Consider the following 21,841-nt stretch of genomic DNA (forward strand, 5'->3'; position numbering starts at 1 on the left):
CTGAACCATGAAAAACAGCCCCGACCATTATTCCTCCTCCACAAAACTGTACAGTTGCGCTATGCATTCAGGCAGGTAGCGTTCTCCTGGCCTCTGCCACATCCAGAGTCGTCCGTCAGACTGCCAGATGGTTTAGTGTGATTCATCACTCCAGAGAACGTGTTTCCACTGCTCCAGAGTCCAATGGCGGCGAGATTTACACCATTCCAGCCAAAGTTTGGCATTGCGCATTGGTGAACTTAGGCTTGTGTGGGCTGCTCGGCCATGGAAACCCATTTCTCTAAGCTCCCGATGCACAGTTCTTGTGACGTTACTTGCTGACGTTACTTCCAGGGGCAGTTTTGAACTCGGTAGTGAACTCGGTGGTCCCGTTCTGTGAGCTTGTGTGGCCTACCACTTCGTGGCTGAGCTGTTGTTGCTCCTAGACATTTCCACTTCACAATAACAGCAGTTAAAGTTGACCAAGGCAGCTCAAGCAGGGCAGAAATTTGACAAACTGACTTGTTGCAAAGGTGGCATCCTATGACAGTGCCATGTTGAAAGTCACTGAGCTCACTGGCCATTCTACTGCCAGTGTTTGTCTTGGAGATTACATGGCTGTGTGCTCGATTTTATTTTATACCTGTCAGCAACGGGTGTGGCTAAAATAGCCAAATCCACTATTGGCCATGTAGTGTATATAACCTGGAAGCATAGACAATTATGGTTGTTCCTTTAGTTCATTATTTTGTGTATATTGATTGCTAAACTGACAAAATCAAGGGGCAATTTCGTTAAATCATCAATGGCGATAGAGAGACATAAACTGCAGCAACATGATGTGTCCTTGGGCAAAGACCCAAATAATGTTTCTAGGACAAATACTCTAATTTCAGAAAAGTGGAAATTACACATCAGTCATTATAGATGCCTGTCAGAATACAGCCAAACATCAAAGCTACATTTCTAGCTTCTTAGGAGCATAGTTCATATCAAGGCAAATAACAGCCCCAGACATTTTCCCCTCTGAGCTACCAGAACAGAAAGATTTATAGGAAAGCGCTCAGCATTTGAAGGTGCTCCTTATTCCCCTTTGAAAAGCTCTTTATGTTGATTGACGGTTGCACATTTCTCTCTTAGCTACGTGTCCCACAGATCATCCGTACTTGCTTATCATGGGGAATTTATGGGCCAGGCAGGGTGAGAGGGACACCTTATGGGTGAGAGGGGTGACAGGACGGGTGTCAGGGAGGTTTAGGTCAACACAGTGCCTCCCACAGGCCCTACTTCCAGGCAACCCTATAAAATGGCTATCTCCGTAAGGCTGAGAGGACTCATAGATCAGCTAACTGATTCATAGTGGGGAACAAAGGGAGGCATTGTGAGATGTAATTAATCTGTAATAGGCCCCTGCTTTGGCCCTGAGCCTCATAATCTCCAGTGACACTCTGGTTATTCTCCTCAGACCCTTCCTGATTATAGTGAGGTTTATTCCTGATCTTTCCTACACAATGACCCCCAGGTCCCACTGTCCCCATTCCCACCTCCACTCTGGGTACTGTAGGCCTCTGATGGACTGAACCAGAAAAAAAGCTGGAACAATATCAGTGAAGCTTATACTGTAGGGTACACAGCTGCCTTAAAGCACGCTGGCTGTCCTTTGTTAAGTCACATGAGAATAGAATAGAGTAGCATTAGAACAGCAGCTCAAATGTGTGAAGAGGATGTGGAAAGCCCAGAGCGTGATTGCATGGACACACACACATTTGCCCAAACATACACACACACATACTTGCGCACAGCGCGGACCTGTGCGTACTGACAGTCACACACACCCTATCAACGATTTTTAATGGAAGAGCTCCACAGGTAAGCAGGCAGGAGCCATCCAGGGCAGTCAATAGCTCAGGAATAAGGCTATATTCCATAATGTCTGGGACAGGGCCAAAGACTCATACTGCACACAAGTACACAGACACACAGACACAGACACACACACATATACACACACACATACACACACACACACACACACACACACACACACACACACACACACACACACACACACACACACACACACACACACACACACACACACACACACACACACACACACACACACACACACACATTCACTGAGTGTACAAAACATTACATAGACTGACCAGATGAATCCAGGTGAAACCTATGATCCCTCGTTGATTTCACTTGTTAAATCCACTTCAATCAGTGTAGATGAAGGGGAGGAGACAGGTTGTGTAGGTGTGCCATTCAGAGGGTGAATGGGCAAGACAAAATATTTAAGAGCTTTTGAACAGAGTATGGTGGTAGGTGCCAGGTGCACCGGTTTGAGTGTGTCAAGAACTGCAACGCTACTGGGTTTTTCACACTCAACAGTTTCTCGTGTGTATCAAGAATGGTCCACCACCTAAAGGACATCCAACCAACTTGACACAACTGTGGGAAGCATTGGAGTCAACATGGGTCAACATCCCTGTGGAATGCTTTCGCCACCTTGTAGAGTCCATGCCCAGACAAATTGAGGCTGTTCTGAGGGCAAAAGCGTGTGCAACTCAAAATTAGGAAGGTGTTCCTCATGTTTTATACACTCAGTGTACATCCAGTTCTAAGTTAATTACATTATTTTCTAATATTTTCTCCAGGCAGGTAGAATGCTTTTAGCCTTATGTTGAGTCAGGGTGAGTCACTTCCCACTGGGCAAAAACTGGTTGAATCAACGTTGTTGTCACGTCATTTCAAGCAAAAAAATCAATGTGATGACTCTGAATTAATGTGGAAAACTGATTGGATTTGCAAAACGTCATCAACCTAAGGGACTTTCTTTTTTCACCCAACTTTTAAACTTAATCCAATGACATGGTGAAATCTTTTTTAATGTAATGTTGAATTCACGTGAATTGACAACTCAACCAAATGTAAATCAAAACTAAACATTGAAATGATGTCTGTTCCCAGTAAGTCAGTCTCTTAAAACCTCCTAAATATAATAGCAAAATGTAGATTTCTGCCTAAATAGACATACCCTAAAGTAACTGTTACTCATGTGTAATTACATGACTCTGTATATTTGGAAAGAAAACATCTGGTAGAAGTTACATAGTTCAGAATACACAAGCACACACAAAATAACCTTTTTTTTGTTTTTTTTATGTTAAAAGTCATCTTTCATTGACAAGCTATAAGTGAATGATTGATACCCAGAGCTGGAAACAAATCAGATGGCTTCTACAATATTTGAACAATATCCTAAAAAAAAATGGGATTGATAGACCTAACAACTAGAAATGAGCAGATGTTTTAGTAAGTGGTGTCAGGTGTGGTCACGGGATGTTTCCAAGTGTCCCTGAACCTCTCCAAAATAGCTTATGTCTGTAAATTAGATCATTCCAGTGGTATTACATATTTGCAATCCCTAAATGCTATTTGTTCAATATAAAAACACAATTTCTACCATTACAACCTCTCCAAAGTACCTGAAATTTTAGTCTAGGCATATCCATTGTATTGATCCCACATACAAATTACATTTTTACAAAAACAGTGTAAAAGCAACAGGTATACATAAAAAATATATAAAAATGTCTTATCAAACACCAACTTGGTTACACACGTGTCATTCACTAAAAAAGGTGTAAAAATAGAAAAAAGCTTAACTATTTACAAATTGCATTTGTGTTCGTTTTACATCCCAGGTGTAGATGATTGGATTTCACTATCACCGTAGCTTGTGCATATCGTGATAGTCTTTGAAGCAGTCCCTCTCTCCCAGGAAACAAAAAGCAAATTGGCATTTTGGACAGAAGATCTGGCATTCCCCCCTTTTACCCCGTGTTTTGTGCAGTGCTTGCAGTTCTTCCTTTTGTCTTTTGGCATATGTGTTGGATAGTGGCGCTCACCTTGAGTGGGGGGTCTTGTGATGGTTGTGAGGTTGCTTTGGGCCCCCAATTCAGCCATTTCCAACACCAGCTGCTCTCTGAAGGCCAACTGGGAGAGAGGGGTTTGACCTTTTGCTTTGGCCATCTGCTTGTGGAGAATGAAAGCATTTACTGTAGCAATGTCCACAAAGTGGTAAAAAAAAAAAGAGTCTTATACCACTTCCTGGTCTGGTGGAGGACCTGGTAGTAGCCAATCTGAGCATCGGATAGGTCGACACCCCCCCATGTTGGCGTTGTAGTCCTTCACAGAAACGGGGACATTGTTCCTTTTTCACCCTCCTTGAGACATGGTCGTTATTGAATGCCTTATGCTGTGTGGTGAGCATGGTTACTTTCCTAGTGTCCTTCCATTTCACAAAAAGCAGCTTGTTAGTCCTGATCAAACCCATGGTCCCCCTCTCCGCTGTCTTTACCCTGTTGTTTACCTTGATCTTCGGTAAACCAATTCTGTTAGGAGGAATGGTGCCACAAGCCCCAATTTTATTTTTCAAGAGGTCTATGAAAAGTGGATATCGAACCATCAGACAGGGTGATTGACATAGCAGTGGGGGGTGAAGACCTTGACTGGCGGGTGCGCTTGCTGGGGAGGGGTGGCTCCCAAACGTCATCATCCAAATCCTCTGCATCTTCCACTCTGTAGTGAATAAAATACAGGGATATGTTGTTATAAGACACACAGAATTTCAGTTGACTAAATTTACAAAACAACATTAATGTAAAGTAAAAACACCAAGCCTAAACTTTATCTGTACAGTGACTCACATAGAAGGTGTCAAGTTCACACACAATGCAAAAAGTAACACTTTGGAGACAAAGGCAGACGTCAGAACCACAAATTAAGAATGGCCATAAGAGTTCAGTGGTCTCTCCAAAGTTACAAGGATGAAACTTAGAACAGCAAACAGTGAACTAATATGAAACATAGACAATAACTACTTTGGAATTATATAACATTAAAATGACTTGTTACATAGGTCTATGTAAATTAAATCAAAATCCTCGTAGTCCAAATCGCTCCCCTAATCTGAGTCTGACCAGTATTTTATTCAAAGTATCTATGTCGGTATACTTATTCATAGCTGTCAGTATACTTATTCATAGCTGTCTTCTTTTTAGCTTCCTGTTCGATATTCTTAGTTTTGACCTTTATTTCCCCCCATGAGAAGCCATATTTTATGCTGAAGCTATGAAATTAAAGCGATTAAATCTGTTTACAATGTAATGTAGCGTGCTTGGTGCGTCTCGTCTCTTAGCCAGTTAGCAAAAGTTCGCATTATGCATAAAAGGTTACTAGGCCTTGCTTTGTCCCACCCAGGTCAACTACATATCCCTGGAAAGCTTATCTCATTGGCTACAAGACTGTCAAGGTGCCATAGTAGCCAATACCCTGTGTAAGCAGGCAAAATCATATTTTTAATGCGCAGCGATATAGTCACTCGGTAGACATTCAATGTTGCCATTAAGTCATACATCATCAGATACCATTGGCAATAGGCTCATTTCATACTCGCCATGTAGCTTTAGCTCAAACACAGACCAAATCGAAGTTAACCTAGTAAGATGTTTCCTGTTTGGTGTTAACGTTGTGTGAAATAAATATTTAGACTCTCTGGGCTGGTGATCAGTAACGGTAGGTCACAGCCAATCAGATAAGATTATCCTCATGATCTGTGGAGTCCCAGCTTTCGGTGTGTGTCAATGTGTTCCGTGTTTATTTCATTTCTGTTTCACAACGCTAACCAGAATGTAGCTAGCAGCCATCTTGAAATTAGGTCATCGGCTCGGCCTGTCCTTATACATTTGTTTCCCCGTATATTGTAGTAGGTCACACCAAAGATTTTAAGGCACAGATCAATAGCCAAGATACTCAGATTTCCGCAGACACCCTGCTTTTGCAGATAGGAGCTACCGTTCTCATTTCAGACTGAATTGAATAAAAAAACATCTAATAGGGTCCCCAAATATGGGGACTTTACATTCAAGAGGTTAATGTGGTGGAAGTTGCCACATGAGAAACTTAACCTGAAGAACAGAACAATCAAATTTTTTGATTTGATTTCGATTTTCCATTTCAGTCACATTGACAAAAAATACTTTAATAACATCTCGACACACAAATGAATAAAATCAGCAGATAGCGAATTGGGCCTTTTTTGATGCAACACTAATTTACCACATCAGTGACCACATCATGCTTTGAGGCTGTAGCTGAGTCATGTGTTTCTTCTTCTTCTTCTTCTTCTTCTTCTTCTTCTTCTTCTTCTTCTAATACAAGGGGTGCAGCTTGTTTCTTTCCCCTCCATTTCCTTACAGAAATCCTAAGTCTCTCTCAGGGAGAACTACCTGTATTGATGTCTGTGTTTCTACTCGATTAAATGGATCATTAAATGCTTCTGGGCTTCCGGTGTCTGCAGAGCTCATTGCTTCTTATTAGCAAGAAGTGCCATGCTGTTTTCTGTGTGCCAGGTTAGGGTATCGGTAAAACATACTTAGTTTGGAGTGGTTCATGGGTAAAGGGTCACGAAAGCCACAACTGCTTTCATAAGACAGACAAGGTAGGTCATTTCAATCAAGGGAAATGGTTAACTCACACAGAGAGGTGGAATGCTCATGGATGAAGTACCAGACCATTGAATTTGTTTTGTACACTAATTTGTATGTATGTTGGCATGTTTGCATGTGTGTATGAGTGTATGAGTGTATGTGTGTATGTGTGTATGGGTGATGAGCGAAAAAGCAAACAAGGAATAGAGAGAGAGCATTCAATGAAATGGTTTCTTTTCCGCCCACCAGTTTGCCATCGTGTGATGCACTGATCCATAGAGAAGGCAGTAAGAACCAATTTCTCACAGATTCAAGTGGACTTCCATTATTCCCAGGCCATTTGCCCCTGCCCAAGAGGCAAGCAGTGGAGTAAATGGATGAATACACAGCAGAGTTACATATGAACATATTCAGGAACACTCACTGGTCTGGAGCCTTTCATACTGACCTATGTGCATACTTTTCTTTTCCTCGATCTTGAGAACTAGAATAAATAAAGGTTTGTTTGCTATATGCGTGGCATAACATTGCAGTTTGACTCGTGAAAGTGTAAACTCATTGGAGGTTGACTCGTGGAAGTGTAAACTCATTGGAGGTTGACTCGTGGAAGTGTAAACTCATTGGAGGTTGACTCGTGGAAGTGTAAACTCATTGGAGGTTGACTCGTGGAAGTGTAAACTCATTGGAGGTTGACTCGTGGAAGTGTAAACTCATTGGAGGTTGACTCGTGGAAGTGTAAACTCATTGGAGGTTGACTCGTGGAAGTGTAAACTCATTGGAGGTTGACTGGTGGAAGTGTAAACTCATTGGAGGTTGACTCGTGGAAGTGTAAACTCATTGGAGGTTGACTCGTGGAAGTGTAAACTCATTGGAGGTTGACTCGTGGAAGTGTACTGTAGCTTTAAACTGAAGAAAACTCAAATATGTTATTAAATGGTCTGGCTTATCGCCATGGAGATATAGCTACGGTACAATCACTCTGTTTGTAGATAAAGCCCCTTTAAATGTCAGACTATTGTCATTTAATGTTCAGTGCGCCAATGAGAAAAATGGAACCGGGGGAAAAATGTGACACAAAATGGAATAGTGAGTCTGCTGTGCAGGCGAGACTGGCTGGACTGAAATTGCCTAAATGATGAGGTAGTGGTGAAAAAAGGATAAGGACATCAACAAATCTGTGAAGTACTACTATGAATGAAGATGAGTTTCTATATCACTCCATTATTTTCTGAGACCTGTAGATGACCTTTCCCTGTTAAGTTTTGTGGTCTGAGCTGATGTTGTATCAGGATGATGATTATGAGCTCAGCACATGAACACACAACTTGGCATTTCAATTATTTTAATTGAAGGGTGGCTGTATTTGGGATAAAAGACGATTCTGACATTGTCTCCTAATTTCCTTGTCCTTCTTCTCCCTACTTTTTCCTCTTTCCATGTTTTCTTTTCCTTCAGCATAAATCGTTAGAAACGGTGCTAAGGAAAATACTACAAGTGTCATTCGCTGCCCAGAAGCAATATTTTGTCTCATTCTGTCAAACTGGAGCCAATCCTGTGCTCTCTCTCTCTCTTTCTGAAGTCCTCGACCTTGAGCTGTGTATGTGTGAAAACATCAGTAGTAGTCCCAACCTTGCAAACAGACCACACAACACCTTAAATCCCCGTACTGGCACGATGCTGAGAGCCTGTCAACACAGCTCACTACTGTTGGAATGCCACTCTAATAATGAACTCAGATCCCAGCGGTGTATGAGAACAGACTGCTGCTAGGGGTTCTTACAGAGTGAGAGGAGGGAGAGCCCACTGGGCACACACTGGTTAAATCAATTTAGTTTCCAAATAATTTCAATAAATTAATTAGAACCAACTTGGAATAGACGTTTAATTGACGTCTGTGCCCAGCGGGAGGAATGGGAAAGAGAATAGCATATGTTGGTTGGACCCGGGAGTACCTCTGCTCTTAATGGGGCTCCCAAGTGGCGCAGTGGTCTAAGGCACTGCATCTCAGTGCTTGAGGCGTCACTACAGACACCCTGGTTTGAATGCAGGCTGTATCCCAAGCGGCTGTGATTGGGAGTCCCAATTGACAATTGACCCAGCGTCGTCAGTGTAGGCCATCATTTTAAATAAGAATTTGTTGTTAACTGACTTAACTAGTTGAATTATTATATATATATTTTAAATGGTGTGGTTGGACCCGGGAGTAGCTCTGCATTTAATAGTGTGGTTGGACCCGGGAGTAGCTCTGCATTTAATAGTGCGTTGGTAGAAGTATTTTGACAGTTTCAACCCTGGTTTCCAACAACCAACCAAAACCCTTCTCAATGGTATTGCTTTGGTGTTTGACTCTCTGTACTTTCCCCAACTTAAAATGTTTGTGTGAGATAAAGAGAATTGAAAAGGAGACGTGTTTGAAAACCATCTGCAGCATTTCCATATCAATATTCCATGTGCCAGCTGACAAACAAATGTCATTAAAATGGCTACTTTGATAAAGCAACTCCCTTTGCCACTGTCTGGTTGTTTGTGTCAAGATGTGTCAATCACAGGCCAAGCCTGGGCCTCTGAAGTCTGGGTACAGCGGTGCTCTGTCTGTCAGAGTTGTGGCCTCAGCCTCCTTAGTGAGCATTGACTGAGATAGCGGTTCTATGTTAATGTTCCCTTACTCCCTCCTTCCAATTTTACAAGGTTATTCTGTTACACTAAAGACTTCCAAATCCTCCTAGAGTGTTTGCTGTCGAAGGGAGACATCGCATCTGAAAGCGAATCAATAGCCAGCCATGTTAAAATAGAAACTTGAGGCTGTGCGTACAAGAAACTATTGATTTGTCTTTTCGCCCTAGCTCTTCCGTTGGACTGGATAAAATTATAATCCCTCTGTTGCAGGGTGCACAATGCACATCGTTCTGGAGAATTGAGGAGTATCCACTGGGTTGTCTTGACTCCTCCATTCTTATCGGCCATATTAGAAAATGTAGAGCAGGGATCATCAACTTGATTCAGCCGCGGGTACATTTTTTGATGAGCGGATGGTCGGCGGGCGGAAACAAAATGAATTATAATTTGTAGACTGCAAATTGACCGCAAGAATCCCAAACAGATATGTTTGTCTGTCGAAACATTGGTTATCAGGTTATTAAATTGTTGCATCTGAACTCTTAGAGTGGCTGGCTAGTGATTCTGCTTTTCTTTTTCAAGTGTTCTACTCCGCTAGCCAGCACCTCGCCTAAACAGGTGTGCATTTTTTCCGCCTCCAGATTATGTTTGACTAAAACATAATCAATTCAAACATTGCATACATTTGTTCATGGTTACGTGTCTCTCTATTATGTGTGGGAACAGATTTCTTATATTAAAATCACTTGGAGCTTATTTCCTTGTGTTTTTACAGTCTTCTATGTACAACAATGAAAAGACAAAAACGCTTAAAAAAGCTTCTTTTTGATTTTGTTGCTCAGAAAACTTTCCAAATGAAACCAGTTGGGGAACCCTGATGTGGAGATTGATTATATACATATTTCATTTTTCATTTAGCAGAGGCTCTTATCCAGTGCAACTTACAGTTTTCTCAGTTATGGTAAAAAGCCAGTGCTAGTAGGAAAAAGTAAAGTGCGAGTGTTAGTTCACGAAAGGCAAGGGTGGTTCAAGATTAGATCCCGATGAAGGTTTTAAATATGTTTTTTATACCGAAGCTTTACATAGCTTCCAGGATGTCTGTTGTTGTCTGTCCGTCTGACTTTCATCCAAATGTCTATAGCTGTCCCTCCAAATCACACGGAGGATTTAGCCACAGGTCGTAGGGTCTTTAGCTGCTAAATGCGCATACCGTTCCAGACATTACTCTCACAGCTGCACCCTAATGGCAGAATAATGCCAACAGCAGCATCGGGTTCCAGCCTTGTCCCTCCGTCTAGCTCTATGCGGCCAAAAAATAATTGAGTTAAAGGTGACCAGAATGGAGTCCTGAGAGTTTTCTGATTGGATATAAAGTGGGAGAGTGATTCATCATAGTTAATTGACGCTCCTGACAGCTCGATTCACCAGGGGCATCACATGTGCCAGCTACCTCTAATGCTTTTCTGCCCAGATGCATGCACATTTGCATAATTACCTATACAGCAAACAGTGAGGTGTCAGTCTAAAGTCGGATAAATGTTGTGAGTAACCACGTTTGATCAAATTGTCACTTGCGTCATACACCCCAAGTATTAATTGGTACAATACAGTTAGTGATGAATTGGTTGGGATTCAATTGATCATTATGCAAGAGCATACATACTGCCAGACTCAGAGATGTTAGCCTTGGGTGGAGCGACAGTCCTAAGCCCTCAAATGAAGTGAGAGAATATAGATGTTAATCCTTTTTTAAGGCTGCAGCTGTTTTGTTTTCCAGCCGAGAAGGAGGTAATGGTCTGTTTTTGTGTGTCTGTGACTCTTCTAATCATGGCTGGAAATGCTAGTAGTCCTCTGATTATACAAGACAATGTGTTGCAGCTCTTGTCTCGAGAGAACAACCCCCCCCCCCCCCCCCCCCAACACTTTTAATCACATTTTCACTCTGTAAACTTCCTGGAAAACAGACGACCATGAAAAGATGCATATCTCCAGTATCCAGCTGTTTTTGGATTTGCCACATTCTTGATCTCAAGCATGTTAAATGAGGGCATTGATACTAGATTTGCATCTGTGCTGTGTGCCACTAATATACAAACATCTTCAGATGTTCCATTTGGGTATAGTTTGTGTAAGTCCGTCAATTGAACGTACAGTATACTTACCAAATATTTGTGTGTACATTTTTGTTTACATTAAAATACCTATCACATTACACATTTAGTAATGACAGGATGCATTTGAAACTTCACCCACAGTAAAACTTTTGTATTTTATCGTGCTTCTGCATTGATAAGCACACCAAAGAACACCAAATCCGGCAGTAACGCTACGTAATTAAAGTTGCACATGGCACTTCTAAAAGCCTATTTCACGCCATAACAAGATAACGTTTCTTTCATGTTGATTTAGGAAAAAATGAAGACGTGGCACTGACTCACCTATGGATTGATGTCTCACCATAGTCTCGATGAAGAGTTCAGCGTTCGACTAGCCACATGCGGCATGCACACGCAGTTACAAGCCTGCTAGAGTTAGCAGCAGGCATACGAGCAATATCCACAGTAGTAATACGGATGAAGCCTGAGCTGGAATGTGAGGCTAACTGAAGCTGCCTAGCTTTAGAAAACCCTGAGTAGATCTAGCTAGCATCGTAGTATACCACTAGGGTCTTTGATTTGCCACCAGCTACCATAAATTAACAACTTCTGAGGGGGATATGAGTGGGTATTGTTGTGGGTGTTCATGGGTAGTATGGGTAGAAAATGCTAAAATACTTTATATACCTGTCTAGTCGCCATTGAGCTGTATCTCATGTTGTGTAATATACACTGAGTATACAAAACATTAAGAACACATGTTTGGTATACTCAGTTTAATTAGCAGGCCAGCGACCTGGGAATGACATCTATCCTCCATTTCCTTGTTTTTGGTGCTACCAGCTTAACCAGAAACTGGCTGTTGTCAAAAAGCTGTCTCTAAGAACTATACTCCCTCAGCAAAATGCTGCCCAACGCAAGACCTCCCCTCTTCTCCTTTGTACTGTCCCAAACCTTCCACTACAAGACCTCCCCTCTTCTCCTTTGTACTGTCCCAAACCTTCCACTAACAAGACCTCCCCTCTTCTCCTTTGTATGATACCAAACCTTCCACTAACAAGACCTCAGCAAGCTGTATTCCTCTTTAACACCTTTCCCTTCCCCGCCTGGTGACTCTCCTGCCTCTGACCTGTCCCCTTTACCCTTTGAGTGTGGCCTGTCCCCTGGTCCACTGTACTGTGAGCTCTGTTCACCCTGTGGTCCTGAATTAAGCACATTTCTTGCAGAGGAAGGGGTCATCGGCGACCCCAGGAGCGGCACTGTCACAGTGCCCACTGGGAGGGGGCCCCAAGTCAGGGGCCGAGCAGTGGAAGACCCCAGTAGAAACAGGAGAGCTCATCCCAATTGGGCAATTCTGGGTAATTAACCTCAAGACTTACAGTATGCACGGCAGGAAGTGTGTGTGTAAAGGTGTGTGCACAGGCGCGTGTGTGTTTGTGTTTGTGTGAGAGATAGAGAGAGAGAGAGAGAGAGAGAGAGAGAGAGATGGAGAAAGAAATAAAGATGGGTGGGTGGGGGTTAATAAGGTTTTTCAGGAGTTGATGAGAACCAGTATTATATTACATGGTTTATGTTGATGAGAACCAGTATTATATTACATGGGTTATGTTGATGAGAACCAGTATTATATTGCATGGGTTATGTTGATGAGAACCAGTATTAAATGGCATGGGTTATGTTGATGAGAACCAGTATTATATTTGAAGGGTTATGTCGATGAGAACCAGTATTATATTATATGGGTTATGTCGATGAGAACCAGTATTATATTACATGGGTTATGTTGATGAGAACCAGTATTATATTACATGGGTTATGTTGATGAGAACCAGTATTATATCATATGGGTTATGTTGATGAGAACCAGTATTATATTACATGGGTTATGTTGATGAGAACCAGTATTATATTACATGGGTAATATTGATGAGAACCAGTATTATATTATATGGGTTATGTCGATGAGAACCAGTATTATATTGCATGGGTTATGTTTATGAGAACCAGTATTATATTACGTGGGTTATATTGATGAGAACCAGTATTATATTACATGGGTTATATTGATGAGAACCAGTATTATATTACATGGGTTATGTTGATGAGAACCAGTATTATATCATGTGGGTTATGATGATGAGAACCAGTATTATATTACATGGGTTATGTCGATGAGAACAAGTATTATATCATGTGGGTTATGTCGATGAGAATTATTATTATATTACATGGGTAATATTGATGAGAACCAGTATTATATTATATGGGTTATGTCGATGAGAACCAGTGTTATATCATGTGGGTTATGTCGATGAGAATTATTATTATATTACATGGGTAATATCGATGAGAACCAGTGTTATAGTACATGGGTAATATTGATGAGAACCAGTGTTATAGTACATGGGTAATATCGATGAGAACCAGTGTTATAGTACATGGGTAATATCGATGAGAACCAGTGTTATATTATATGGGTTATGTCGATGAGAACCAGTGTTATAGTACATGGGTAATATCGATGAGAACCAGTGTTATATTATATGGGTTATGTCGATGAGAACCAGTGTTATAGTACATGGGTAATATCGATGAGAACCAGTGTTATATTATATGGGTTATGTCGATGAGAACCAGTGTTATAGTACATGGGTAATATCGATGAGAACCAGTGTTATATTATATGGGTTATGTTGATGAGAACCAGTGTTATATTATATGGGTTATGTTACGATATTGTGCTTTTGCATTTGTTTGTAGTTGATTTGAAGACTGCTGTGGGATGAAATTGTTCTATTATTTTTTATAATAGGGTTTTGTAACAAATATCAATAAGATTATGACAAATAGTTACAGTATGTAGACTTCAGTCGATATCATCCAGCCCTAAGATAAATAGTTGTTTAGGTGGTAGCTAAGTCAGGATGAGGGTTGCAGCATCCTTGGGAAATATATTTTAGAGCAGATGTGCTCTAAGCTCAAGCCCTGGGGAGCAGACAGAAGGATTATGGGGAGAGTTGGGTTTTACCACCCTGGACCATTTTACATTCTCATAATATTAAAAAGAGTGTAAATATTTGATATGGTTGTTTAAGTGGCTGTTTGTGGGTAAGGTCAGTGGTGTAGTGGAGGGGAAATTCATGTAAAAGCCGTCTACACACCTTTTTTATTTTGCACAATCGTTCCCCAACTATAGCAGAAAAAACATGGCAAATGTAGGGAGCGTTCGATTCTTTTTACCACTACATCACAGGACACACACACACACACACACACACACACCAAACACCCATACCCACTCCCAGTGTGTTGCTGAAGGGGTTGTCATCGCTTCAGTGAGTGTTCAGGGGATCTGGGGGCCTTAACTCACTGTATGAGGTGGCAAAACCCTGGTTCATTCTCACACTGAGCAATTTGGAATACATACATTTTAAAAACACTCATGAAGGCAAACCTGTAACAAATGCATCACATGCTCAAGTACAAATGCATCACAATGTAAGGACTGTGGGGGAGGGCAATGTAAGGACTGTGGGGGAGGGCATTGTAAGGACTGTGGGGGAGGGCATTGTAAGGACTGTGGGGGAGGGCATTGTAAGGACTGTGGGGGAGGGCATTGTAAGGACTGTGGGGGAGGGCATTGTAAGGACTGTGGGGGAGGGCATTGTGTGTGGATAAGAATTTTGTTCGTTTAAAATGCTTTTAGATCACAACAAAATCTCACACTAAAATACAAATACAATAAATAACCTGAAAAACAAAACAGATCAAAAAAACTAAACAGGCTAGTAAACGGAAATATACTTTATTTAGTAATATGATACAAGTAATTGTTGACCCTAAAAAATATCATAATAAAACAATAATAGTAATATTATATGTATACAGTATATATATTTTTTTTTACAAGGTATCCTTTGTTTTTCATTCCTGCTAACTCATTCACTCTCCCACAAACAAACCTAAATCTAAAACTAAACACCTTATTTAGTGTCATGCAATGTGGTGTTTGGTTGTATCGTGGCCCACCTACTCACATTGAATGAGTAATTCAGCAACCTCACCACGCTATAAATGAAGGATACAGAGGACCGTTTTCCCTACATGTCCTACAATAGTGACAAGCGCTATCCAATAAAAAACGTTTATTTCACGCCAGTCACACAAACATAGCCAGTGCTAATATAACCAGGGATTCTACCAGTCTGCCAAGGTATTGAATTCCAGTGCTAATATAACCAGGGATTCTACCAGTCTGCCAGGGTATTGAAGGTCCAGTGCTAATATAACCAGGGATTCTACCAGTCTGCCAGGGTATTGAAGATCCAGTGCTAATATAACCATGGATTCTACCAGTCTGCCAGGGTATTGAAGGTCCAGTGCTAATATAACCAGGGATTCTACCAGTCTGCCAGGGTATTGAATTCCAGTGCTAATATAACCAGGGATTCTACCAGTCTGCCAGGGTATTGAAGATCCAGTGCTAATATAACCAGGGATTTTACCAGTCTGCCAGGGTATTGAAGATCCAGTGCTAATATAACCAGGGATTCTACCAGTCTGGCAGGGTATTGAAGATCCAGTGCTAATATAACCAGGGATTCTACCAGTCTGCCAGGGTATTGAAGATCCAGTGCTAATATAACCAGGGATTCTACCAGTCTGCCAGGGTATTGAAGGTCCAGTGCTAATATAACCAGGGATTCTACCAGTCTGCCAGGGTATTGAAGGTCCAGTGCTAATATAACCAGGGATTCTACCAGTCTGCCAGGGTATTGAAGGTCCAGTGCTAATATAACCAGGGATTCTACCAGTCTGCCAGGGTATTGAAGATCCAGTGCTAATATAACCAGGGATTCTACCAGTCTGCCAGGGTATTGAAGGTCCAGTGCTAATATAACCAGGGATTCTACCAGTCTGCCAGGGTATTGAAGGTCCAGTGCTAATATAACCAGGGATTCTACCAGTCTGCCAGGGTATTGAAGGTCCAGTGCTAATATAACCAGGGATTCTACCAGTCTGCCAGGGTATTGAAGGTCCAGTGGCCCTGCTAAATGTGCTACAGCCTTATCATTTTGTTTTGATAGGTGTTGGATTCAGCAGGGAGTGTGTTGAGTTCTCTCCACCTCTCAGTGGCTTACAGTTAATACCACTGCCAAGTTTGTGAGAACCAGGGCCCTCAGGGAGTAACGTTCAGACGAATTAAAACTCAAATCCCCTGAATGTTGTTAGTCATTGTTAAAGTTAATAGGAATGAAGCTGTGGGCTTCCCATAAAGACTTTTTGGAAATATTAATCACATTATTAAAGCAGATTTATTGTTTTAAGTAATTAGTCATTTAATAGCATCACATCCTGTTGGGTAAGTGCACTTTTTGTGTGGAAGTGTTGTAGCATATTCTGATGAGGTTGTTGCTGTTTTAACCATATTAATTAAGTGGACATCTCTGTTTAATCAGAATGGATGATAAATCAAAGTTGCGTACTTTTATATGATTTTGTAATCCTCATACACAGATCATCTAGGGAAATGCCTAGAAAATCAGACCAGTGTCTCTTTCAACACTATTCTAAAGGCCATACCTTTCCTTTGTTTTAGACTATTCTCAATAATGAATTAACTTTCAAGAAAATCTCTCACATAGATTCCAGACTGAGTGTAATTATAGTTCTTTGACGATGTTAATATTTGTATTTTTGGAGTGTACATGTTGTACTTTGTCAGGGAAATTAAATTCACCTTATTAGCATAATATAAAGCTAGCTCCAGAGAGAGACTTAGGTCCTGTGTGAATATTCCAAGCAGTTTATACCGGTGGGTTTGTTTGCTGTTAGGCCTTCTGCTCTGCTCTCCACTCTTTCATGTACTGTTTATTTAGTTTCCAGCCATTTGCGATCGGTACTTAAAACTTCTTACAGCTAGCGACACCCCTCGACAACATTCCGCTGAAAATTCAAAAATATTTTTTAGATATATGTAACTTTCTTACATTAACAAGTGCAATACACCAAATGAAAGATACACTTCTTGTTTAAGCACAACATATGATTGTGTTAGGTCATAGGCAAGTCACAAAACACACACAGCCATTTTTCCAGCCAAAAGCAGAAATATAGATAAAATGAATCACTAACCTTTGATGATCTTCATCAGATGACACTCATAGGACATCATGTTACACAATACATGTATGTTTTGTTCGAAAGTGCATATTTATATCCAAAATCTCAGTTTACATTGGCACGTTACGTTCAGTAATGTTTTGCTCCCAAAAACATCCGGTGATTTTGCAGAGAGCCACATCAATACAGAAATACTCATAATAAACATTGATAAAAGATACAACTGTTATTCACAGAATTAAAGATATACTTCTCCTTAATGCAACCGCTGTGTCAGATTTTTTTTTAACTTTATGGAAAAAGCAAACCAATCTGAGAACGGTGCTCAGACAACGAATCAAGCAATACAGATATCCGCCATGTTGGAGTCAACAGAAGTCATAAATAGCATTATAAATATTCACTTACCTTTGATGATCTTCATCAGAATGCACTCCCAGGAATCCCAGTTCCACAATAAATGTTTGATTTGTTCGATAAAGTTCATCTTTATGTCCAAATACCTCCTTTTTGTTAGCTCGTTCAGCCCAGTAATCCAAATTCATGACGCACGAGCAGGCGGAAAGTAAAAAAGTTCCGTTACAGTCCATAGAAACATGGGAAACGAAGACTGTTGACATCTAGCGGAAGCCTTAGGAAGTGCAATTTATTTATTTATTTTTTATTTTTTTTTTTACCTTTATTTAGCCAGGCAAGTCAGTTAAGAACAAATTCTTATTTTCAATGACGGCCTGGGAACAGTGGGTTAACTGCCTGTTCAGGGGCAGAACGACAGATTTGTACCTTGTCAGCTCAGGGGTTTGAACTCGCAACCTTCCGGTTACTAGTCCAACGCTCTAACCACTAGGCTACCCTGCCGCCCCAAATTTGACCCCATAGACACTGTGTATTCGATAGGCCAAGAGTTGAAAGACTACAAACCTCCGATTTCCCACTTCCTGGTTGGATTTTTCTCAGGTTTTCGCCTGCCTTCTGTTATACTCACAGACATCATTCAAAAAGTTTTAGAAACTTCAGAGTGTTTTCTATCTAAATCTACTAATAAATGCAGTTATTATCAACTGTGACTGAGTAGCAGGCAGTTTACTCTGGGCACGCTTTTCATTCAAAAGTGAATATGCTGCCCCCTATCCCAAACAGGTTACACAGCATTAAGAGCTGAACAGGTCACTGAGCCTCCCAAAAATGCCTAGAGGACTTGGTGGCACAAAACCAGCCACACATGCATGATTTCTGCTTCTCGACCGGTGACTTTTAAAAAAAGAAAGAAAAAAAAGAATAATCTTCCAGATATAGAGCATTACGAAAATTGTGGCTGGCATGGCAACCAACAGTCCTGAGGGGAAAGGCAAGCGAGGTGTATATAATGGTTTTTCACATAACTACTATTGTAAGGACATGGTAAAGGTTGAGGGAAAACAGCAGCTTTTGACTGGGGACATGTTGATATTCATTAAAGATATGGACTCTATGTCTAACATGAATCAGCATAACACCATATGTCATAATGCATCATTCTGACTCCAAAAGTAGTTTGATCATGAAACACCCATGTCTACAGCCAGTGGTCTCTCTATTGAGCAATAGGATGATGGTTTGCCTGCCAACAGAAAGCAGTTCGGTATGCAGACAATGTTTTCAGTGCATTTGAACGCATCAAAGTAAAGTTTAAATCCTCATCTGGCGGGGTTGTGACTGGCCAGGATTTACAGCTTGTACTTCATACATTATTCACACACTCTGATTCACCCAGTTAGAGGGAGGAGGTCAGGGAGAGAAGAAGGGACATTGTGTGTGTGTGTGTGTGTGTGTGTGTGTGTGTGTGTGTGTGTGTGTGTGTGTGTGTGTGTGTGTGTGTGTGTGTGTGTGTGTGTGTGTGTGTGTGTGTGTGTGTGTGTGTGTGTGTGTGTACTTGCATGCACTTGTGTACAGTATGAGGCTTTCCCAGACATTATGGAAGAGAGCCTTATTCCTGAGCTGTGGTCTGCCCCGGATGGCTCCTGCCTGCTTGCTTGTGGAGCTCTTCCATTAAAAATCATTGATAGGGCGGGTGCGCTCACACCCTCAATAAACTGCCAGCCATGGCCGCCCATCACTGCATCACTGTGCCTTTCTGCTGACGGAATGATGGGCAAAGCAATAATCCCCAAATGTCTTCCAGTGGGCAGTGATTGCGTGGCGTGGGTGGTGCATTGGCTTTTATCCGCGTCCCCCGACACCTGCAGTTTGGCAAGACACCACGGTGATATTTGTGTCTCAAGCTAATCTATTAGCTTTCAAGCACCTTATTGCGGAGTGACCTGTTGAGACAGCAGATGAATGAGAATGGAGAGAAGAGGACGTCAGCCTACTTTCGCGTTTGTTATTCATTCTTACAGGGGAGTGACTCATTTTGAAGTGTCCTGTATAGCAGGAAATACAGTCTGGCAAGGTGGAGTGGGATTCGCTCTGGAGCTTTGGAAAATATGTATGGGCTGCATGCTTAACTTTTAGATTTACATGCAAAGTACTGCTGCTAGGTCTAACTGAGGAAGTCTGAAATGTAAAATGTGCTTAGGACTTTGGTACCAATCACATTTTGTTACAAGTGGAAACGTGGGTGATATCTTTCTAAAGTCACTCACACTCACTTTGAGATTGTTAGTCTTTTTGTATGGAGAAAATCACATCAACAGCTGATGCATATCAGATTAGCTAATTTATTCAAATATCCTGTTGTGTAAGAATATCCATAATATTATTCCATGACCTAAATAGTTATTCCATAACTGAAATGATCTCCCTATGTATTTTTCTCCCGAGTGGCTCGGTGGTCTAAGGCACTGCACCTCAGTGCTAGAGGCGTCACTACAGACCCTGTTTCGATTCCAGTCTGTATCACAACCGGCCGTGATTGGGAGTCCCATAGGGCGGCGCACAATTGGCCCACCGTCGTCCGGGTTTGGCCGGGGTACGCCGTCATTGTAAATAAAAATTTGTTCTTAGCTGTCTTGCCTAGTTAAATAAAAGTTAAATACATTTAAATATATATATACTGTATACAGTATACACTACCGTTCAAAAGTTTGGGGTCACTTAGAAATGTTCTTGTTTTTGAAAGAAAAGCACATTTTGTCCATTAAAATATCATCAAATTGATCAGAAATACAGTGTAGACATTGTTAATGTTGTAAATGACTCTTGCAGCTGGAAACGGCTTATTTTAATGGAATATCTACATAGGTGTACAGAGGCCCATTATCAGCAACCATCACTGTTCCAATGGCACGTTGTGTTAGCTAATCCAAGTTTATCATTTTAATAGACTGGTTGAGTATCTGGAGCATCAGCATTTGTGGGTTCTATTACAGGCTCAATAATGGCCAGAAACAAAGAACTTTCTTCTGAAACTCGTCAGTCTATTCTTGTTCTGAGAAATGAAGGCTATTCCATGCGAGAAATTGCCAAGGAACTGAAGATCTCGTACAACGCTGTGTACTCCTCCCTTCACAGAACAGTGCAAACTGGCTCTAACCAGAATAGAAAGAGGAATGGGAGGCCCCGGTGTGCAATTGAGCAAGAGGACAAGTACGTTAGTGTCTAGTTTGAAAAACAGATGCCTCACAAGTCCTCAACTGGCAGCTTCATTAAATAGTACCCGCAAAACACCAGTCTCAACGTCAACAATGAAGAGGCGACTCCGGGATGCTGGCCTTCTAGGCAGAGTTGCAAAGAAAAAAACATATCTCAGACTGGCCAATAAAAATAAAAGATTAGGATGGGCAAAAGAACACAGACACTAGACAGAGGAAGATTGGGAAAAAGTGTTATCGACAGACAAATCTACAGTAAGTTTGAGGTTTTCGGATCACAAAGAACAACATTCGTGAGACACAGAAAAAATGAAAAGATGCTGGAAGAGTGCTTGACGCCATCTGTCAAGCATAGAGGAGGCAATGTGAAGGTCTGGGGGTGCTTTGGTAGTGGTAAAGTGGGAGATGTGTATCACTCCATTTTGCAACGCCATGCCATTCCCTGTGGACGGCGCTTAATTGGAGCCAATTTCCCCCTAAAACAGGGCATTGGCACAGCTCCAAACTATGAAAGAACTATTTAGGGAAGAAGCAATCAGCTGGTATTCTGTCTATAATGGAGTGGCCAGCACAGTCACCTGTTCTCAACCCTATTGAGCTGTTGTGGGAGCAACTTGACCGTATGGTGCATAAGAAGTGCCCATCAAGCCAATCCAACTTGTGGGAGGTGCTTCAGGAAGCATGGAGGGAAATCTTTTCAGATTACCTCAACAAATTGACAGCTAGAATGCCAAAGGTCTGAAAGTCTGTAATTGCTGCAATTGGAGGATTCTTTAAAGAAAGCAAAGTTTGAAGGACACAATTATTATTTCAATTCAAAATTATTATTTATAACCTTGTCAATGTCTTGACTATATTTCCTATTCATTTTGCAACTCATTTCATGTATGTTTTCATGAAAAACAAGGACATTTCTAAGTGACCCCAAACTTTTGAACGGTAGTGTATATAT

General features: G+C 41.2%; 1 protein-coding gene across 2 annotated transcripts in view; it reads left to right on the forward strand.

Moving 5' to 3' along the window:
• LOC139412609 (GDNF family receptor alpha-1-like) overlaps positions 1–21,841 on the forward strand; it is an 81,291-nt gene that overhangs the window by 3,362 nt on the left and 56,088 nt on the right. Inside the window, exon 4 of one of the 2 annotated variants that reach the window (XM_071159306.1) lies at positions 12,421–12,552. The exons of the other annotated variant lie outside the window; for it this stretch is intronic. Within the exon in view, the coding sequence (XP_071015407.1) occupies positions 12,421–12,552 (132 nt within the window). The remainder of the gene's footprint in view (positions 1–12,420; positions 12,553–21,841) is intronic. 2 annotated transcript variants of the gene reach the window in all.

This window comes from Oncorhynchus clarkii, chromosome 1, assembly GCF_045791955.1.
Source record: "Oncorhynchus clarkii lewisi isolate Uvic-CL-2024 chromosome 1, UVic_Ocla_1.0, whole genome shotgun sequence".
Lineage (NCBI taxonomy): Eukaryota > Metazoa > Chordata > Actinopteri > Salmoniformes > Salmonidae > Oncorhynchus > Oncorhynchus clarkii.